Source organism: Populus alba, chromosome 13, assembly GCF_005239225.2.
Source record: "Populus alba chromosome 13, ASM523922v2, whole genome shotgun sequence".
Taxonomy (NCBI): domain Eukaryota; kingdom Viridiplantae; phylum Streptophyta; class Magnoliopsida; order Malpighiales; family Salicaceae; genus Populus; species Populus alba.
The window spans coordinates 11502142-11519884 of NC_133296.1; the positions used below are offsets into that span (position 1 = coordinate 11502142).

Below are 17743 nucleotides of genomic sequence, written 5' to 3' on the forward strand. Positions count from 1 at the left end.
ACTAATGTAGGCAGCCTTGTATTCTTTTCTTCTATGTTTAAAGAAAGCTGTTGGTGACTATTGCAAAGTTTAGATTGAGGTGATAAAGATATATTTTGGCCCAAAAAACACATGCATGAGAAAAAGCTACGACACTTTCCTGAAAGAACTGGTTGCAAGCGGTCCACGATAGCTGACAAACAAATGAAAGGATCCATGTCTGCAACATGGTTTACAATGTCCTCCTCGCTTCTGGATGCATACCCCAAGATGTGGCGACAAAAGAAGAGAGCTGTGCTTCTAACAATCACCTCTGTGATTGCAAGAACCATCACGGCCCAAACAGCCATTTTAGCTGCCTGAGGATTTCCAGCTCCTAACACATTTGAAACCCGGGTGCTGCAAAAAGGTTCAAAATTTTCCTTCAGAAAGAGTAATGACAAGGAAAAGGAAAAGAAAACCCAGTTACATGATGTGTATGCAACAGAGTTATAAACAAGTTTAGTACAATACCTAACTGTGGCCCCTAACCCATAAGGAATGAAGTAATGCAGATAGGTGATTTTTAAAGCTGCAAGCAATCACTTGGAGGTATCAAAAGCATTCCAGTTAAAACCTCTTGCAAACTGAAAGGATACCATTTAGAGAGCACAGAAATAAAAGCCCAGGTAGCAAAATAAGCACCTCATAAGACTAAAGAAATTGTCACACAAAGGATGACATTAGACCCTATCTATATTGTCAAATTCATAAAATAACTCGTAAAATCATATGAGATTTTCTTGATTTTTGAGTTTTTAATCTGATTTTATATATTAGATACATGTTGACTCGTAAAATTATATGATTTTACGAGTCAACGTGTATCTAATATGTAAAATCAGACTAAAAACTCGAAAATTAATAAAATCAGTGTAAACTCAATCAAACTTGATAAAATCAATAAACTCAGACTGATTTTACAAATTCAAAAAAAAATATAAAATTATGTAATCTGATAATCTGTATCTTAGTATTTTTATTGTTTCAAATTTATATCTTGCAAAACTTATAATAATCAAAAACATGATTTTGACTACAATTATTATAACTTTTTTAATAATATAAGCTATTTTCTGAATTTTATTTCCATAAAATAAAAATACATATTCATTATTAATAGTTCCTTATATAAATTATTAATATATCAATTGGCATATTTCTAGGGACTTGTTTCTTGTAAATAACAAAGTGAGTGAGTTGATTTGTCCAAAAAATATAGAAATTAATGTGAAAAAATAAAGTGTTCTAGCTTTTCTATTGTTTATTTCACTTTTATTTTAATTGTGTTATATTGTTAATTATTATTTGAATGAAATTGTTAATATATAATTAGTTAAAACATTTTACTTTCTATTTTATAATTCGAGTTTAGATCTAAGTTTATATTATATATTCTGTGTCGTCTAAAACTTGGTAAAATTAATAAACTCGGATTGATTTTACAAATTTGAAAAAAGTATAAAATTATGTAATCTGATAATCTGTATCTCAATATTTTCATTGTTTTCAAATTTATATCTTATAAAACTTGTACAATATAATAATCAAAGACTTGATTTTGACTATAATTATTATAACTTTTTTAACAATATAAGTTATTTTCTAAATTTTATTTTTGTAAAATAAAAATATTTTTTCATTCTTAATAGTTTCTTATGTAAATTATTAAAATATCAATTAGCATATTTCTAGGGACTTGTTTCTTGTAAATAATAAAGTAAGTCGATTTGTCCAAAAAATAGAGAAATTAATGTGAAAAAACATAAAAGTTTTTTGGACATTTTTATTTTGTTTATTTCACTTTTATTTTAATTATATTATATATTATTTGACTGAAATTGTTACTATATAATTAGTTAAAACATTTTACTTTTTTATTTTATAATTCAAGTTTACGATCTGAATTTATATTTTATATTCGTGTCATGTAAAAAAAACCTTTTTTACAACCTTGATCCCTACTACAAACAAATAGTAAAAAGGATGGGGGGAAAAAACATTGTTTTGATTGAAATATTTGAGAAAGAAATTAGCAAGTCATTTCTGCAGAGGGAACAGCAAAGCGGAAGAGCTCCCTTAGTCTCAAAAAGACATCCTTTGAGAACACACAACGAGTTTTCTCACATTCCGAAGAGTACTTCATGAAGAATCCTAATATTTTAGGCTGATAGCAAATGCTGCTCCTATAATTCCCATTTCTGCTTTAAACACTTGAGCCCAACATATGTAAATGAACTAGACAGCATTGGAAGGATCGAACTCTGAGTTTGGAAGTAGCGAGTCAGTGCTTGAAGTAAAGCATATGAAAACAAGTTATGAATGAGGCAAATACGGGATTAGAAGCTTGTCTATGAACATCCATGGAGAGGATGTAGGGAGACAAACCAGAATCAAGGAAATGAGGGAACAATAAGTATAAATCCCAAGCTTTTGATATTGCTTTGCCCCATAAGCTTGCCCGCATACAGTCTCCAATGAAGCCATTCTGAATTGTTGACATTCACAACACCAGTCACCAAGTGGAGCTTGAAAAGCTTACTCGGAACTCCCTGAACCTATATATCATGTAAGCTGATTAATGCATCACATTTAGTTTAAAGAAACAAATAAAAAAAACACCAAAACCTTTCCAAATCTGGTTATTCTCATTTTCTTTGCATATCAGTGTAGTAGTTGTTGAACAAATGAGGAAGGTGACATATTAGCTAACATCATAAATGTAAATGTAGCCTGTTTATCATTATCAATATGACATTGTTGATGTTTATTTCTAACTTTTTCTTCAGTATCCTTAGTAGGGGCATTTAGAATTGGGTTTTCTAGAACATATAACTTCTTCTCTTACTTAAGAACAATTCTTACATATCGGTGTCAATCCAAGAAATTTGGTCTAGTCAATTTGTTAGCATCAAATATGTTTCGTAGGGATATGTTACTACTCATTTTGATCTACTAACCTATTTATATAAAGATAAAAAGTATTAATTTCATGCATACATATTTAAATTCTAAATTTAGATAAGGTTTTTAATTCTAATTTGATCTCCCACAGTTTTCTTGCAAATTAATAGCCCTCTTATTAATTCGAGAAATCTCGTTTAGATTTTTCTAATGAGTTTGGATCTCATTTAATTTATCTAACTTTAAGTGACTTAACAAATCAAAATAAATTAAATTAGGTAGATAACATAGTTTATCAATCACATTTTTATGACTCCTAGATCAATTAAGTGACAACTTTTTGTCTAAACATATCTTATATGTTTCGTCTAACTCATGCCTCTAACTTTATATGATCATAAGTGATTTATCCAAATCATATAAGTTAGTTTAATAGAACCCAATTTTATATAATTAAATATATTCAATTAACGGTAACCTTGAGTGATTTAACAAGTTATCCATGCATAAAACTCTGATTTTATGCATATAAAATTGAAAGACAATTATTCATGTTCTCAACATGTATTTAATATATTAATGAGAGATTTATTATCAATTAAATAGGTCTCATACATAACATGGCATGACAAATATACATTTCATACATAATAATTTATATATAAACATACACCCCTAGTATGTCTAATTGGATGGTTATGGACATATCTAATATAATTCCCTCGAGCCATTGAAGAGAATTAGATGGTCAAATCCTAGGTAGCTATAGCAAGTCTTTATAAGTTCATTGCAAGCACCTTGATTATAGCATTCATTGCCATTTTTTCCTTCTTTTGGATTACATAATAATTTCCTATTTAAATTCCTACATTTCTAAATTATATAATATTTACATAATTAATTAAGAAACCTTGAGTTATATTCTAGGGGAATTAGATGAGAAACAAATTACAACCCAGAAAAAAAAAATAGAGATAAGGTGGGACACGCACAGACCCTATTTAATAAAAATTACAACCATTCAACCAACAAATACAAGTACAATAACATTGGTTTTTAATGTCCATAATAACCCATCGTGTGTAAAACATTTTAATATGCATAATTCAAAATACATTTCAAGTTACTCTAATTATTGGTTTTATGTGCAATTTAAAATAATATTTATAACACTTAGAAATGTTCAATCCAAATCCAATTTGATAATTTCCCAAACTATTTTTTTCCTGGCTTAAAAAACTTTCATTAAATTAGAAAAACTATTTTTCTAAAATTTAGTTAAACCATTTAATTAAATAAATCCTAATCTCATTAGGATATTATAAACTAAAAAAAAATAAACAATTTAATTCATTCATGATCTAGTTAGGAAAATTAATTCTATAATTAATTTAATTTAGGGTATAAAATCTAAATTTTATTTATAAGCTTAAATTCATAATTTGCCTTGAGACCTTAAATTATAATTAAGCATAAAGTTTTAGAGTCATATTCACAATATGTAAACTTAAAAGCCTAATACTTAAAATTAAAAATGGAACAAAGGTAATCCCCAATCCTAGAAACCAAAATTTAGTCTTTTTCTTCATCTTGCAGTTGTTGTCGTCGTCGTTGCCAGAGTGCACTCTAGCTCGGGGTGGTAGCCCTATCAGGTGCATTGTTTCCTTGGGTAGAAGTAGTGCTAGGGGCTAGTGCTGCCACTAGAAGCGTTTGAACCCCTTTTCTTTTGAGTAACTGGAATTTTGTCATAAATCCAGATTACAGCCAGACCTGAAATTCTACTAGATCTAATCTAACCAAAATAGTAATCAATTAGAGTTTTATTATTTCAAAAAATCATTAAGAGAAAAATTTGACCTCTTTTGGAAGAAAAAAATTATTTTCTTACACATAAAATTAATTTATAATTAATGCAAAAAAAAATTAAACATATGATTAACAACCCTAATTGTTCTAATGAAAGCTCTGATACCACTACTGGGTTCCCAAATATTATATGTGCAATGGAATTAATGAAATAAAAATTATTTGAGAGTCTCTATGATCCTATTAGACAGATCTAAAGTTATTTATGGATTTATTACCTGAAAATCTAACCTTCTTTGACTTTGAATTATTCTGTAAATGTTTGGTTATCACACACCTCAAGTCGTTCAATTATCCGGCCTCCAACGGTAATTCACACGAACCACTAATAAAAAATCTCATAAATCCCTATTTAGGAGAAAGAAATTGTTATGTATAGAGTGTTAACTCTCTATTCTATAACCTATATAGTTTTTTTTATCTAACAAACAACTACTAAAAAAATAAGAGGCACAACTTATTATTTATAGGAAAAATTTTAAAAACCTTATAAATTGACAAAATATCATTTTTCCCCTTGAATAATATCCTTATATTTATTCAGGGTAATTTTAGAAATTAACTCAATCAAGTCATTATTTTATTTTTCTAGGTCTAGAAATATAATCTCATTATTAATTATATTCTAGTCCTTAATTTTTAAAATATATTTTAATCAAGTCATATTTTAATTAAATCATCACAGATTAATTTCTGATAATAGTTCTTAATGTGTGTGACCTATTATGTTCCTAATATGTTGGCCCAAGTATAAGTTATAATTATAATTAAATAGAATTAAATAAATTTAATAATTTAATTTATTATCAATTCAATAATTGATTAATTTATATTTCAAGATTAGATGCATCATCTAACAACGTGTCATGATCCCTCAAATATTAAAAAAATTATTAGTGGTTTGACTTAATATTGGGTTATCGCACACCTCAAGCCGTTCAATTATCTGGCCTTCAACGGTAATTCACACAAACCACCAATAAAAAATCTCATAAATTCCTATTTAGGAGAAAGAAATTGTTATGTATAGAATGTTAGCTCTCTATTATATGACCTACATAGTTTTTTTATCTAACAAACAACCACTAAAAAAAAGAAGAGGCACAACTTATTATTTATAGGAAAATTTAAAAAACCTTATAAATTGACAAAATATCATTTTGCCCCTTGAATAATATCCTTATATTAATTTAGGGTAATTTTAGAAATTAACTCAATCAAGTCATTATTTTATTTTTCTAGGTCTAGAAATATAATCTCAGTACTAATTACATTCTAGTCCTTAATTTTTAAAATATATTTTAATCAAGTCATATTTCATTAAATCATCACAATTTAATTTCTAATAATAGCTCTTAATGTGTGTGACCTATTATGTTCCTAATATGTTAGTCCAAGTATAAGTTATAATTATAATTAAATAAATTTAATAATTTAATTTATTATTAATTCAATAATTGATTAATTTATATTTCAAGATTAGATGCATCATCTAACAACGTGTCATGATCCCTCAAATATTAAAAAAATCATTACTGGTTTGACTTAACCTTCCAGTGATTATTTTCTCAATGTAATTAATATCCTTTAATCAATAATGTTCTAATTTAAAATTAAAGCATAAAATATGTCTATTATATTAAATCATGTTTGTTCTCTATATAATAGTCATTGATTGCTTAAATAAAAATTGAAACTTTTTTTAAATCTCATTCCAACTTGACTAAGGATTTCTCAGTCAATGCTATTTGAGAACATATAAAACATTTTCCCTAATTCATCCAGAGTGATGAATCATCTCTTTATCACTTAAGTACCTTCATATAGTTTATGTTATATACAATGTCTAACCTTTTGTTACCATTATTAAGATAACATGTAATCGGACCAAAGCATAACATTCTCTATATAAAATAACTTAATAATCTCAAGTTTAAGGATCACTTACACAACCATCACATGAGCTTTTCTATAGATATAGATGATCTCTTATATGAAATTCTCATACAGGATAATTAAGTGTACATGTTTTATGACAAGCACCTAAATATTAATTCTAGGTATCTCTTATACCTCAACTTATGAGAATAATTGCCTCCTTTCATAAATGAAATAATATGATATGTATCAGTCTCTACGACTGCTTTAATGCAATAAAAATCTTATAATTATAACAATTTTATAATTTTCTTTGCAAAATATTTTTGTTTCAGGAATTTTATCTTTACTCTAGATTCATAAATCAAACATTAGATTCATTAATCTAATATTGTATGAATATTAAAGATAAATTAAACCTTGATTAATAATAAATATGTATTTACATGAAAAACTTATTGACCAAATAGATGTTGTTTTCACCCCTTAAAATCCCAAACAAATAAAAAAAATTAATTCTTCCTTAGCCTTCCATGTTTCAACACATAATAAAAAATCTTCTCATAGCTTGAAATCCATAAAAAATATAAAATCAAATAAGATTTATAGATACCAGAACTAAGTATTCTATAAAATAGATTAATCGGATCCCTCTTATATATAGATTAGATTGACTAAAATCTTATTACCTGTTAAAGAAATAGTTTTTCTTAAACTTTATATTAGCTTAGATACTTCGAATAAACTCATTAAATATATATTTGAGTTTCTTTGTCCTAGATGTAGTAATTGACTCATTTCTAATGATTTACTTGATGTAGTTTGAATAGTGTCAATGATGACTAAACTGTCCAAGGAATCATTAGTGCTTGAAAAAATAGAACTCTTCCTCTAAGCATGTGATAATTGGCTGTTAATATTTGGACTATTGAACTGAGTGTTTCCACTCCTAGCGATAGACTCATTTAAATTAAAATGTTGATTTTGCAGTGCAAAATGAAGTGTTTGATTAAATAACGTGAAAAAATTTAATTCTTTTTTTAGTAAAATTATAATATTAGTTTAATGAAAAGTATAATTAAAAAACAAAAAAGACACAACTAGTAAACCTTAAAAAGCCACCACGTGACAACTAGCGCATGAACTTTTTTCCTTGATTTCAAGCGGTGCGTGGCTGTCATGCCACCTTTTCCTCGTTTGCTCTCGAATATTCTTTTTTCTTTTCTATTTTTCCTTTAGAGGAATAGTTCGCAAAGCAAAAACCCTAAGAACTCTCTCCTTGCTTTCTATAAATCAGATCCCACAAACTCCCCCCCCCCCATCCCCCCTCCGTCCTCTTGTACTAGCAGAACCAGAAGAAATGGCGTCGTTCGCAGAAGCACCACCTGGCGATTCTAAAGCCGGAGAGAAGATCTTTAGGACTAAGTGTGCTCAGTGTCATACCGTCGACAAAGGTGCCGGTCACAAGCAAGGTAATTTTATCACCCCCTTATCCCTCTCTCCTTCTCTTTCTTTTTATTACAGTTAATCTTGTTGTGTATTGTTTAGAAGATCTGATCATTTTGAGGTTGAGTTTGCTTTGATTCTCTGTTGTTGTTGTTATGTTTTTAGTTCGAATCATTTGTAGATCTAATCTATTTAGGTGGTCAATTCTTTTAAGAGTTCTTTTTTTCTTGTCGTGTGATTTTGTTCTTGTATTTCTTCTGGAGTTCTTTGGACAGAACTGTGGAGTTTTTTCTCCATTCTTGATGGGTTTAAGGTTTTTGCAAGAAAAATTGTGATTTTCTTTTAGAACTGGAAGCTGGGTTTGGAAATTGATTTCAGTATGCAAATAAAAATTTATTATGGGTTTAAGGTTTTGGTAAGAAAACTGTGATTTTTGCGAGAGGTGGAAGCTGGGTTCATTAAGCAAAGAGAGAATATTTATGGGTTTAATCTGTTTTCTTAATCGAGTGGTCTGGATGGAATTTACATTTTAGATTAGGATGATTAGTGGGATTTGGGATCTGGTATTTTATTGAGCGAACATATTAGATAATTAATTGCTTCTCAGATTGTGTAAAAATAAATTTATGATTTGTTATCATGCTCAATGTTTTAATTTGCTTTGGTTTTTGGAATTTTTCAGGACCCAATCTGAATGGCCTCTTTGGAAGGCAGTCAGGAACAACTACTGGGTACTCATACTCTGCTGCTAACAAGAACAAGGCTGTTACGTGGGAGGAGAACACTTTGTATGATTACTTGCTCAACCCCAAGAAGGTACTAATCAACTGTAGAGCATATGACTTGATATTTTTGTTGCATTTGCAGTGCATCTTGTACTGGTTAAGTATGTACCGTTTATATATTGATGTTTGTGATATTTCCATCATTATAGTTGAGCTTAGTCACTTTCTATTAAGTTTCTGCCAACTTCAGGTCCCCAAAGAATAACATACAGGACATTATGTGAAGTCTAGTAATTAGGAAGGACATCCAATACATGGAGCAAGTAGAAAATAATGTTCAGGCTTTACTGTGAAAGTGAGGTCTGACAATCAAGGAAAGCAACTCCATCATCGATGATATTAATCCTAACAAGGTTCAAAATTTAAATGTTTGGTGTGAAACGAATTTTCACATTTCATTTCAATGTGATAAGATAGCCTTTTTGGTATGAATCATCTCACTTTCTGAGATACTGTGGAAGAACTCGTGTGCATGTACACTTGCATGTGTGCCTGTTATACTTGTTTTTTTTTTTAATCTTCACTGCTGACCCAAATGACATTTGTTTATGCAGTACATCCCTGGAACAAAGATGGTTTTCCCTGGATTGAAGAAGCCACAGGAGCGCGCTGATCTCATTGCATACTTGAAGCAGTCCACTGCGTCTTAATCATTTCACACTTTTGGCCTCCCCATTTTCCAGTTATTGGAGATTGCTTCTCACAGAGCAGATAATATTTTTTACCAATAAAGCAGACTATCATATACAATGAACATTGCTAGTCATTTCTTTTCAGAACAGTTGCCATAATTGGCAAGCTCAACATTCAATTCATTTAGCTTATCAATTTTGCAAATGTTTGGTGGATTACCAATAAACAGTTTGCTAATGATAATTTGTGGTTTGATACTTTGTGATATCAAAATTTGCATGAACAGTTCCATAGTTGCTATTGCTTGTCTTGAGCCTACTCCGATGCATAGCAGGTTCATGGTAACTTCCATTTTAATAAAATGCAAAATGATGGTGTATTGGCACCTGTAGCAGGCAAATGAGCATTTCAATCTTTGAGTTGGATAAAATCATCTGAAAGAATAATGGTCGCCTCCACCTTACCTTTTGAATTGGCCCTGTCCTGATTAATCTGGCTTGTGGTGAGAGTTCCTCAGTGATAGATATAGCTATCTAATACTGTAGTGTGCTTTGAGCAAATACAGCTCTGCTATTATGCTTGATATTGTCATTGACAATTGGGATGCAAAATGTGATCAAGTGGGCTCGTATTAGCGACTTTTTCCAGGAAATGCTAGTTGTCATTGGACCAAGTGAACTGGAATTGTTCTCTGCTTCAGCCGTGATGGCAAGGAATAATCGGAGTAAATTATCCTCTTGTATGCGTCAGATCCGTTGGCCTTTTGAACTTAAGAGGATGGAAATGATGGTAACAGTGGGCAATTATCAAGTTAAATGAAAAATTGGCTAGTTTTTCATGGTGTACAAGTAAAACTACAATCATAAGACGAATACGATTCCGAAAAATGCTTCTAAATGATGGTTTCTCTTTCTCATCCCTTTTGTCAAGCAATGGAGTGTGCTACGGGTTAAAAACGACCAAGAATGGATTGGGAATTCAGCCATGATTTCTTCGTCGGCTAGCATTAGCCAGTTGCTCTTCCTCTCATGGTGGCCTCTACGGCAATTATGGCTGGTATATTGGCAGTGGTTCTTTGTTGGCATGCAGGCAATAGCTAATAGTTTTGGGCAAATCGAGAATGATTACACAGAAGTTCCTTTTTTTCATTTTTTTTTTTTTCTGGGTTTACTTATCTAGGCCAAAATAAACAAGGTTGGCCTTGACTTTGGGGAGAATCTTGGTGCCAAAGCTTCAATTCCATCAATCAAGTATGGTCAACAACTCAACTTGCAGTAACAGGAAGCAGGCAAGTTTGAGCACTCTACAAATGGGCTTACCTTGTAGCACACTGAAAAAGGAACATGTAACTTTATTCCAGATTATGAGACAACGTTATGAGATGGTCAACAAATTGAAAAGGTGATTATTCAGATGATTGACATAAAACTGCAGGTTATGTAAAGACTTGTGCAACGATTTCAGTTTATCCCTCAAGGGCACTAGCCTCGCTCATTGCTGATCTTAAGTCATTATGCTATATATGTATGAATCAGAACAAGGTGCTGAGAGAGGGAAAGCATCTCACTTCCAAATTTGCTACCGGCTGGTCTTGAGGAACGTGATGGTGTCAACTATCACTGCTAAATTGCTTTTGGATGTCATCGAATGATATGGTAGCAGACCCCCTCCTTTTGGCCTTCTGCTGGGAAGGGTGCTCCCTCCACCCCGTCATGAATATAACCTACAAGTCCAAAAGCAGTGACCAAGTAATTATGAAAAACATCATACCTCAGTCAATTGGGAACAAGGATCTGGGTTTAAATGAGTAAAAAAGGAGATCCCTCTCAAATATCAGCAAAAAGCTCGAAAGTTTACATGGAGATTTTCTTTTCGAGGGATAGAAGGAGGCAGTGAGCCTATGATTTCATGCAATTCTTTCTCTGAGCATACAGGTTAACAGAAAAGACTGTTGTTTATTTGAATATCTTGCTAATATATTATAGAAAATGAATATCTTGCTAATATATTATTGAAAAAGAATTTGAACTCTGGTCTGAACTAATTAGCATTGCATGAAGCATTTTTCATTGTAGTTTTCTTAGCAGCGTAAGATAGCAGAAACAAGGCTTATTGTTTCTTAGCAACATGGATATATTCTTTCTCCAATCACATAAACATTCTCAGGTGTTCCACAATCTCACCTGGAATGTTGCGGGAATGGTGCCATCTTCTGCAGCAAACATTGAATCATAAATTGCTGCAGTAGCAAGGGCTGTTTCTCTCTTTAGAACCTGGTTTCATTCACAAACAAAAATAATTTCCAATTAGATTTGATGATTGAATCCAATTTTACCACACACAAGGAAAACTTCAATTGTTACAGGTCTTACATTGTTCCTTTGCAGAAGAGCATTAGTTTCGCCCATTGCGCGCAAATGCTCTATCAGCTCCAGAGCTATACCACAGTTAACAAGAATGAATAAGCCCATTATAACAATGACTAGAGGTGGAGAATTTATTCAAATGAAAAACCATTGTGTTAAAACTAAAATTAATATTCCATGCAGTTAAACAAGAGACATGTTAGTTCTAGCATAAATCATCAAGAATGCTTGACTAGTAAAACTACAAGCTAATATGTTGAGAGATTTTCTCACCATTGCTATACCTAACTACATATTCGTCAACATCAACTCCAGGAAGGGTGAAGCCTGCCCTGGTTAAAAGATTCCCTGCATCACGGACCTGAATGGTACAAAAAATAAGTTGGCTTAATGATACCATTTGGGGGTAGATGTTTCCCTCTCAAGTACGCCTTATAAGTACATCAGAACCAGATATTTAAAATCAGGTTGAATGCCAATATAGGTATGCAATACAACCATGGGTTTAATTCATGTTTTTTATGGATATATGTGTCAAAAAACTAATTCAACCTAAAAACTTAAGTTGTTAGATGAGATTCCAAGATACAATTTATATTATTCTCTAACACACCTACTTATGTGAAAGCTCTTTTGACTTGAAACCTTCACAAACTTACATTAACTTGTGTTTAATTTTTATCAAATAAATGAGGATAGTGAGATTCGAATTCATGATCGCTTGGTCATAAAGGTTCTATACCATGTCAAATAACCAATTTAACCTAAAAACTTAAGTTGTTAGGTGAAGTTTCAGGATATAATTTATATTATTCTCTAATAATATTTACCCTTATCTCAAAAAGTTCACGAAAGTTCATGAATGGTAATTACCAAGTGGCAACATACATACTTGTGCCAGAGGTGATATGCGAGGACTAATGCCTCCTTCACGCTCCATTTGAGCCACAGTGCATGCTATTCTCAGCTCCCTACACATGTCAGCAAGCAGAAAAATCAGCAAGCAAACTTATGGGTTAACATACTGTTTATTTTAAATCAAAATATAAAAAAGAAGAAGAGACAACTTCAAGGTTTCTCCACCCAAAATAGCTGCTAAAAATAGGCCATCCGGCTTCAATGCTAGTTTACACTGTCATGAAAACCAATGAAATGGACAAGTGTCATAGACATGACCACATCAGGATTTCAAACAAATTGATTAGAGAGATTTCATGACGATAAGAACCAAAAACAACTATAAAGAGAAGAGCAATAAGGTTTAGACGTCTACTGGTCTGTGTGTGGTTGTTGTAGACATCCATTGTACTTTCATTAACAGTGTCAAATTATGTGCTGATGAAGTACAGCTTTGGTCTTATTTTACAGTCTTATATCTTGATTTATCAAAAGATTATTCTCTTATGCTTCAGAATAAATAAATAAAAAAGTTTTTCGAGTTATAATTAAATTGAAGATAACTTTCAGAGTAGCGCATAGAAAGCACTTCTATATCTTGCTATCTGCATAGCAAACATGTATGCTTCATCCGTGTAGTTTTTTCTCCTGGGGTTTCCCATTATTTTCAATAATTCTAATGGTTTCCATCCCCTAATGTCGCATGCATTTACAAATTCTGGAGGATATCATGTATGACAAAGATGCCAACGCTCAAAGAAATTCATAATAAAGAAGTGCATACCTGTATCATGGCTCCTGGAAGATCGTTTGTCCAATGGAGTCCCAAGCAACTGATAACCAAATCTACCGAACTTCATAGTCAAATACAAAACATAACATTTAAAACCAGTTCTTCCTGATGACTAGTTTTCACAAGAACCAAATAGATGAAATCCACTTACAGACCTTTCTTTTATAGGTAGAAACTCCTCATCTCCCACCACAAAGGACGTTTCAATATTCTGATTTGAATCTTGTTGAGCAGCATCAGCATCCTTGCATAATTGAACCATGTCATTTGAAGTGTCCATCATGATAAGCTTTTCAATGGAGCCTGGCATTTAAAGTGGCTACAAGATTAAAGTTTAATATTTATGATATAATTTACAAGATCATGCCTAATGAAGGAAAATGACTAGAGAAAGAATAACAGCTTTTCCTACGTGTATGCTCATTTTCAAATACCATTTTGTGGTATCAAAAACGTGTTTCAAGTATTGTCTTATCACCTGCCAAAATCTCTGATAAATAATGTCACATGATTAGACTTCCATTCAGCTGAATCCCTCCCTCTTTTGAACCTCTTAATTCATGATCACTCAATCTAACAGTTAGTGCTGAACACCCATGTCTCAAAAATTTTGAAATACAACCTTAAAATTTTTCAATTTAACTTCTATAGTTATTGAAACACATAACTAGCAGAAAAAGTCTTAAAATCGATTCTCACCACGACCACGTAGCAAACGTCTGACAGCTTCCGAAGAACCCCCTAAGCACAACGCGGTAGGGAATGTTTTCTTGCAATCCTACAAAACACAAACACACAACAAACGGAATCAACAATCTGGAACTAAGCAAAACTCATCAAACTTCAAAATTTAAACTTCTCAAACTCACCACTACTAGAAAATGCAACTTCACAAAAATTAAAACCTCTCATTTCTTAATACTACAGCATTCTAAACATACTTAAAAACAACAGTAGACGAGAAGGTAACTAGTTACTACCTCCAGGCGATCCAACAAATTGTCAGCAACAGCATCCACAAAAGGATCACTTGGCCTCATCAACCACGCAGCTCGGTCACGCTGCAGCCACCCCACAATTGGACCAATACCCAGAAGCAGATATACAATATCGAATTTGAAATCAAGCAAAAAACACAAAAACAAAGATATCAAAATGTTCAAATCATAAATCTACAGAGAAAGACTGGATTTTTACCTGTTTTCGTTTGAGTTCCCGATCGAAAATCTTGACCCTTGGACTTTGTGGCCCATCGATGGTGTTATTGTCAATGTTTGTGCAATAAGAAATTGAGGGGATGAAAGTGTAGGTCTCTTTTGTTGCTCTTCTTCTTCCTCTAAGTAGCAACTGTGAAGTCCTCTGACACATAGACAGGGTGCCTCTCATTTTCTTTAAAGTTTCAGAAGCTAATGTGTTTGGACTCTAGAAAGCTTTAAAAACCTCAATAAAATCTGATTAATTTATTTTTTTATATTATTTGATATATTAATATTAAAAATAAATTATATATATATATATATATTATTTTGATATATTTATAATTCAAAAAAATAATCTTGATTATTATCCTCAACTTCCCAATAAAATTTGGTTGTAAATAATCTTGGGTAAATCTATTAAGTGCTCATTCTATAATTTTAAAAAAATGTTTTAAAAAAAATTAAATTTTTTATTGTTTTTGGATTGTTCTAATTTATTGAGGTCAAAATTAAATTTTTAAAAAAATATATATATTTTTCATATAAAAAATTATTTTAAAAAATAATTGTTATCACAACATCACATAATCTAACTTGGTTCTGTTTTACTAGCTATCAACAATATATAAGACTAAGAATTCTTCTTAAAAGTCACCAGTTCGAGTCTCACAATTCAAGGATCACTGGAGACTTACATGGTCGTTAACTTCAAGGCACGTAGAATTAGTCGAGATGCATGTAAGTTAGACCAGACACCCATGTAATTAAAAAAAATTTGAGAATTTAAATGAATTTGTCAATTTTCAAATGTTTCATTTGAATTCCCAAACTCTTAATATATTGGTGCTGCCACGAGAGTATGCATAATTTTGGTCTACTGAACCAACAAATGGATAAAATTGAAGGTAAAAGGAATAAAAAAATAAACATGAACATTTTCGAAAACTCAAGAAACATATTCAAGACCAGTGCGCATGATATATGTTGAATGATTCATGCTCATGAAACGCCCATTGGTCGAGACTGACATGAGCTCATTGTGTAAAATAATTTTTGTAAAATTTAGAATAGAAAGAATAAAGACTAACAAAGAAAGTATGGTGGATGTTTCCAAAGAAATCACTAAACAATAAACAACAAAGAAGGCCCTACCATGAACTCATTGTGTAGATGAACTAAATACACTAACATCGGTTACGACTTGCATGAAATAGCAATCCATTTTTTGTTTGAATTTAAAAAAAAAATCCTAATTTTCATATAATTAAAGATAAAACTAATAAAAATAAGAGTGGACATTTTCAAAGAACTCAGGGAACATACTCAAGAATAGTGCGCACGATATCCGCCAAATGATCTAGGCTCATGAAACGCCTGCATGAGCTTATTGTGTCAAATGATTTTGCTAACATCAAGGATAGAAAAGAATAAAAAGTAACACAGAAAATAGGTGTACGTTTCCAAAGAAATCACTAAACAATCAACACCAAAGGAGGCGATGCCATGAACCCATTGTGTATATGCACAAAACACACTGACATCGGCTATGACTTGCATGTAATAGCAATTTCCCTGTATTTGATTTTTTCTAATTAAATCCTAATTTTCATATAATTAAAGATAAAAATAATAAAAATCAAGAGTGGACATTTCCAAGGAACATATTCAAGACCAGTGCGCATGACATTCGCCAGAAGATCCAGGCTTATGAAATACCCGTGGGTCGGGATTGACATGAGCTTATTGTGTAAAATAATTTCTATAAAAATTACTATAGAAAAGAACAAAAACTAACAGAGAAAGTAGGGTGAACATTCCAAATAACTCACTAAACAATAAACATTAAAAGAGGCCCTACCATAATCTCATTGGGTAGATGCACTAAACACACTAACATCAGCTACGACTTGCATGAAATAGCTATCCCCCTACGTTTGATTTTTTTTAAAATCCTAATTTTCATATAATTGAAGATAAAAGGAATAAAAATAAGAGTGGACAATTCCAAGGAACTTAAGGAACATATTTAAGACCAGAGCGCTAGATGATCCAAGCTCATGAAATGCCCGCATAAGCTCATGGTGTAAAATAATTTTTCTAACATTAAGGATAGAAAAGAATAAAAACTAACAAATAAAGTAGGGTGTATGTTTGCAAAAAAAAAATCACAAAACATTAAATAGTAAAGTAGACTACCATGAACTAATTATGTAAATGCACTAAACACACTAACATCGACTACGACTTGCATGTAATAGAAATCTACCTGTGTTCGAGTTTTTTTTATTAAATCCTAATTTTCATATAATTACAGATAAAAAGAATAAAAATAAGCGTCGACATTTCCAAGGAACTAAGGGAACATATTCAAGACAAGTGTGCACGACTTCCGCTGGATAATCCAGGCTCATGAAATACCCGTATGAGCTCATTGTGTAAAATAATTTTATAACATTGAGGATAAAAAAGAACAAAAGGTAACGGAGAAAGTAGGGTGTTTGTTTCAAAAGAATTCAATAAACAATAAACACTAAAGGATGCCCTGCAATGAAAACATTGTGTAGATGTATTAAACACACTAATATCGGCTCCAACTTCCGTATAATAGCAATCCCCCCTTGTGTTTGAATTTTTTATTATTAAATCCTAATTTTCATATAATTGAAGATAAAACAAATAAAAATAAGCGTGGACATTTCTAAAAAACTCAGGGAACATTTTCAAAGTAAGCTTTGTTATGAACTCATTATGTAGATGCACTAAACACACTGATATTGGTTACGACTTGCGTGTAATAGGAATCCCCCTCTATTTAATTTTTTAAAAAAAATCCTAATTCTAATATTATTGAAGATAGAAAGAATAAAAATAAGCGTGGACATTTGTAAAGAACTTAAGGAATATATTCAAGACTAGGGCACACTACATCGTCGGATGATCCAGTCTCATGAAATGCCC

General features: G+C 31.4%; 2 protein-coding genes across 2 annotated transcripts; one reads left to right on the forward strand and one right to left on the reverse strand.

Moving 5' to 3' along the window:
• Positions 1-7862: 7862 nt before the first annotated feature.
• Positions 7863-9803, forward strand: LOC118035503 (cytochrome c). Its single transcript, XM_035041089.2, has 3 exons — positions 7863-8138; positions 8795-8928; positions 9452-9803. Exons 1-3 carry the CDS (start codon positions 8027-8029, stop codon positions 9545-9547), a joined length of 342 nt encoding a protein of 113 aa, XP_034896980.1. The 5' UTR covers positions 7863-8026; the 3' UTR covers positions 9548-9803.
• An 866-nt stretch (positions 9804-10669) lies between these two features.
• LOC118035502 (putative methyltransferase At1g22800, mitochondrial) lies at positions 10670-15010 on the reverse strand. The gene is made up of 11 exons (XM_035041088.2): positions 14784-15010; positions 14567-14647; positions 14286-14364; positions 13742-13889; positions 13578-13647; positions 12964-13028; positions 12789-12867; positions 12170-12257; positions 11903-11967; positions 11714-11803; positions 10670-11253 (listed from the first exon to the last, which is right to left on the reverse strand). The coding sequence occupies exons 1-11, from the start codon at positions 14970-14972 to the stop codon at positions 11140-11142; spliced, it is 1068 nt and encodes a 355-aa protein (XP_034896979.1). The 5' UTR covers positions 14973-15010; the 3' UTR covers positions 10670-11139.
• Between the last annotated feature and the right edge of the window lie 2733 nt (positions 15011-17743).